Genomic DNA, 4,833 nt, shown 5'->3' on the forward strand with positions numbered 1-4,833 from the left:
AGCTAGGCCTTTTCTAGTGGTCGAATCCTCGTGTCTCTACACCATCTAGTTGTCAATGACTACGAAATTCTTTCAAAGGCTTAGTAGACTATCTTAAGGATTCCTCTTCTTACGTTGGGGACCTTACAATAGATCATCCCCAAGGCTTTCTTTCTCATAGTTGGATAGTTCTTTTCTACGTGGAAACAACCTTTTGAAAACAAAGTAAATCAGATGATTTAGACCAACTTCTCCATGTGTATTAATTAGACATGATCTAGGCCAACTTCTTCTTGGTGGATAAGCATGCCACCTACAACTTCTTTTGATTTAAGCTTAACCTGATTTGGTTCCAAAATACTAGATCCTTACAAACATTATATACTTCAATACTTAAAAGAACATGTTTAGTCCTAGTTATAGGCCACCTTCTTAGGCAAGTGCGTTAAGGGTGCAATGATTTTAACATAGAATCTTACATTCCTCCTACATAGTTCTGCCTATCTTAAAAAGCCCTTCACCTTAATTTTCATTGGGAAAACTAATTACTTCATGACTTCAATCTTTTAAGTATCAATTTCTATCCCCTTTGTAATATCACATGCTCTAACTCTCTTTTTTTCCTGGACTGGCCTTAGGACCAAGATCCTCTTGTAGTTACCGATTTTTATCCGCACGTAGGCAATGCTGCCAAGGAAGCACCAAGGGGGGGTTTTGAACCCAAGACATCTTAGTCTTAGGCAAACACCTTCACCACTTGAGCTATCACCTCATTGGCCACATGCTCTAACTTTACTTTGGATGCACCTACAAAAACGCTCTTTTTTGTGTTTAGACTCAACCTCATTTCCTAGTATCTCCAGAAGCAAAGATTGAGATGCTCTACATACTTCTTGAATTACACTAAGGTTATACCCACTAAATCCATCCATGAAAGGAGTACACAACTCAACAATTCCCTCCATTTACCATGGCCCAGTGAAAGCTTCCAAGCAATCCCGGTAAATGTGCTCTTGCTCTATACGAGCACCTTTCTTCAGTATTGCTAATGTGTCTCAACCTTCTCAAAGACCCCAAAAGAAGACGTAGACACCCCTCCTCCCACAAAAACAGTTAGATTAGCACAGCACAACTAAGCAAAAGAACAAAAATATTGTTGACATAGTCTCCTTAATCCTCTCCTCACTCATCATGCCCTTTTTCACTAGTTAAACAAGGGCTCTTAGTGCAAAATATATTCGCTTCTCTCACTCAGTTACAGCATTGCATGCAGGAAGAGGATGTGCAGCAAGCTTGCCTGTTAGTTGTTATGCTCCTAGAAACCCAAGCTGAGGTAGCCACCATGCCAGGGCGAAAAATGTACAACATACCATGGTGGCCCTTTGGATGTAGAAAACCTGTATGTCACATGTGGTCAAGGGGATTTTACACATGGGGTATTTGTAAAATCATTGCAAAATCCCTTGCCTGTGAATTACTTTCTCACACACACACACATACACCACACAAAAGACCCAACGAAGTGATAGCTACATGCTGACAAAGGGGCTGCTGACAAGACAAATTAGGCATTGAATAAAAACCAAAACACTAATAATTCAGAGCCACTAACTACCAACCAACCACTATTGTACATGTCACTTGCATATTAACTGTCTTAGAGAGAACTATTGTATAAGTTCAATTTACAAGATAGACAGCATATGCCACTTGCATATTGACTGTCTTAGAACCCTCCAAACAAGAAAACAAATGGTACTACTACAAGGCAAACAACTGCCAAGCTTGCCAAAAATGTGCCCTCTTTGAAAGAACCTTTGATTCCTCCAGCTCCAGAGAAGTGTTGGTATGCTAAATAGGTGGCAACACAAGCACACACAACAATAGCTGCTGTTGTCCCTCTGCAATACCCATCAAATGACTTGAGAAGTACTTCTTTAGGTTCTTAAAAAAATTTTGAACATGCAATTAGTAAGCATACATAATACACCATTGATCACACATTAGCCATTGGATACATAAGCTAATCATTAGGGCACATCGATTGTAGGCATGTAATGTAAGTGCATACAAAATATTTTAGGCCCAATACAGACATGCAGGATGCCTGCAAAAATGTCTTTGCCAATGTTCATGGTCCTGATGTGGTCTCAAGTTGAGAGACAACAGGCAGGCCTGTATCCAGCCTTAGTTGTCTGTTAATATGCTCTGCTTCCTCCATTATCACACAAAAAAAAATCACAGAATGATGACTTTGCTAACCAACAAAGCCATATATATAAGCATCTACAGCATACAGAGAATGATGACTTTGCTAACCAACAAAGCCATATATATAAGCATCTACAGCATACAGAGACATGATTCTTTGCAACTTGCCTCAAATCCATAGCTTGGTAAGGGGATGTGATGACAACCAACACGAATATCAAAGGCAACTCGAGCTCTCCTGAGGAGTCATACCATAAAATTGGAGACTGGTAAGTGAAAACAATAGAATGGAATGCCCAAGCTTAGATATTAATGATAGATGTTTAAATGGAGCCTACAGACATATAGTACGTATTTCACTTCTAAAACTATGTGAGATGACATGAACAAAGAGAAGGATTTGTTTCGACCACACATTACCAGGGATGTAATAGAATAGCCGAACCAATAGCGCCAGAAATGCTGCCCAAAGGCCATATTCACCCCTGCAAGTGTCAAAATCAAGAGACATTTGAAGCATCCCCACAAGTTTCTCCATGTATCTAACATCTCTGCAAGGGCAGTGGGTTTGAAAATAATGCCAACTTTTACCCAATTATAGATATCAGCCAAGTTACCTAATCCAAGTGATGACATCTCGAGGTGCTTGCAGGGCCAATAAAGGAACCAAAAATGACTTGTTGATGGCCGTGTTCTTCAGCAACATAAGCAGCCTGCATCAATCACGATGAGAAGGGTATCAACATCCTGGGCAAAAAGTGCCCGCTTGAACTCAGTGCAGAATGAGACTTAATCTAGCAAAGCTGGTCCATCGTAATCGTCATTATCAAGAGAGGAACTTTTTAGGGATGGCTGGATGGAACTCTGTGTGATGGGGGGTCATGTGGTCCCACGCTCACGTGTGATGCCAGCATCTTTGTGAGAGTTCCTACAAATTAAACCCATCAATTGACGTTGCGGCTTGAGCAAGGAGTCTGGATGTTGATGACACTCCCAAATTCCTGGCAGATCATAGTCTAGCTTGTCCCCACCATCATGGTCGAGGGTTGGTGGAGGTTAAATCTCAGCCATAAAATGAGGGCTTTTGAAAAACCTGAATTTCCTCCAGATCTTTACAGCTCAGCAATAATCCTGCAGTGCTGATCTACCCACTGGTCAGGCCTCTGTACATCATTTTCAATTTGATATTCTGTGGATTGCTCGCATCACCTAGCTGTCTCTATCACCTGGTTCAGAAAATGTATTTTACTTCAAGAGCTGGAGTCTGTCCCTCCCCTCAACCATGACGCTCTGGGAAACGGGGAGGGGGTCACCCTTCACCTGAAGAAAAAGGCTCCTGGCTCCCACTGGTCGCCATGTTTTCCTCCCCGGAAAACATGATGGATTAGGGAAAGGAAGGCCATTTCCCTAATCCATCATGTGTGCCATGATTTCCCCACATCGGCCATCCCCCTTTCGAAAATCTCAAACTTTGGGGCTTTCAAGACACCCGCACACATGAAGATAGGAAAAATGCCGCAGAATGCCATTCCAAAATCCTCTATAAGGTAGTTGATTTAGTTCAGTAACAAACATATGAGTGTGTGAAAGGTGGTTTCAGTGTGTGAGATGGATCTTACGCTGCGGCTCCTGTGAAAATCCATCTGAGGGTCTCTGCTGACAAAGAGATTGAGCTAGTGGCCGTACAGGCTCCACCATTACCACTGAATCTTTTGATCTGTGCGATCTCCCTTCGGAGCTTAAGCAGACCTCCGTCAGCAACGAAAAGTGATGCAAATCTGCAGAAACACAAGCAAACCAACAAAAATATTAAGCATCGCAATTCTGAAATTGTCGTCACAAAGAAGATCAACATTATAAATGCGTTTAATATAGTTGAAGATGTTTGAATTAACCTTAAGGATTGAGGGGGCACTTTTTTGAGCTTTGGAGCGCACACTGTGTGCTGAGGTGCTAGTGATCCACACCACCTGCTGCCACTGTTTCTGCTGCAAGAGATGGTGTGCTTAGAGAGGGGAGAGAAAACAAGGCGTGATTTTTGGGTGCTTGAAATGGAATTGGTGTAGAGGAGAGCCATCAGAGCTACCTATACCTTCACGAGAGTTGGATGAGGGAAACAGCCCACTTGCAAATGAGCTCACTTTACTGCCATAAATCACCGGCAAGGAAGGAGAAACTCAAGAAGCCACTTGTCACCAATCCCCATGCTTTCGCACGTGGCAAATCTCCTTGGCTTTAGCCCTGGCTTCTCAAAAGGGAGGTTCCAACATCCCAACCCACCTTTAAATTCAGTACCCTCTCTACATCTCTTCTAATCTTCTTTCTTTTTTTTGCCTGCCAATGGGCAAGGCTTTAGTGATCTGTTCCTTTTTTTTTGGCTAAGGAAAAAAAATCATGAGAAGTAGCGGGCCGTTTCAAAGTCTTGTTCATCATGCTTTTTTTAATCATGGCTTTTGTGGGTGGTTTATTGGCCTTTCTTTTTCTATTGGTTGAAAGGATTGAAAAGATCAGGTTTCATTATTTAATTAGCAAAAAATGTGCTCTCTTTTTTCAAGCCCAATAGCTGCTTATTATTCAATTAGCAAAAAATGCACACTGCGTAGGAAAATAAGCAAAAAATGCTCTCTTTTTAGAGGCTTTACA

The 4,833-nt window shown here is 41.7% G+C and overlaps 1 protein-coding gene across 1 annotated transcript; it reads right to left on the reverse strand.

Moving 5' to 3' along the window:
* Window positions 1-1,528: 1,528 nt before the first annotated feature.
* LOC147617517 (cold-regulated 413 inner membrane protein 2, chloroplastic-like) lies at window positions 1,529-4,565 on the reverse strand. The gene is made up of 6 exons (XM_086775777.1): window positions 4,086-4,565; window positions 3,810-3,968; window positions 2,808-2,903; window positions 2,611-2,675; window positions 2,359-2,428; window positions 1,529-1,880 (listed from the first exon to the last, which is right to left on the reverse strand). The coding sequence occupies exons 1-6, from the start codon at window positions 4,265-4,267 to the stop codon at window positions 1,706-1,708; spliced, it is 747 nt and encodes a 248-aa protein (XP_086631903.1). The 5' UTR covers window positions 4,268-4,565; the 3' UTR covers window positions 1,529-1,705.
* Between the last annotated feature and the right edge of the window lie 268 nt (window positions 4,566-4,833).

This window comes from Cibotium barometz, chromosome 36, assembly GCF_041138505.1.
Source record: "Cibotium barometz isolate CiBa-2024 chromosome 36, ASM4113850v1, whole genome shotgun sequence".
NCBI lineage: Eukaryota > Viridiplantae > Streptophyta > Polypodiopsida > Cyatheales > Cibotiaceae > Cibotium > Cibotium barometz.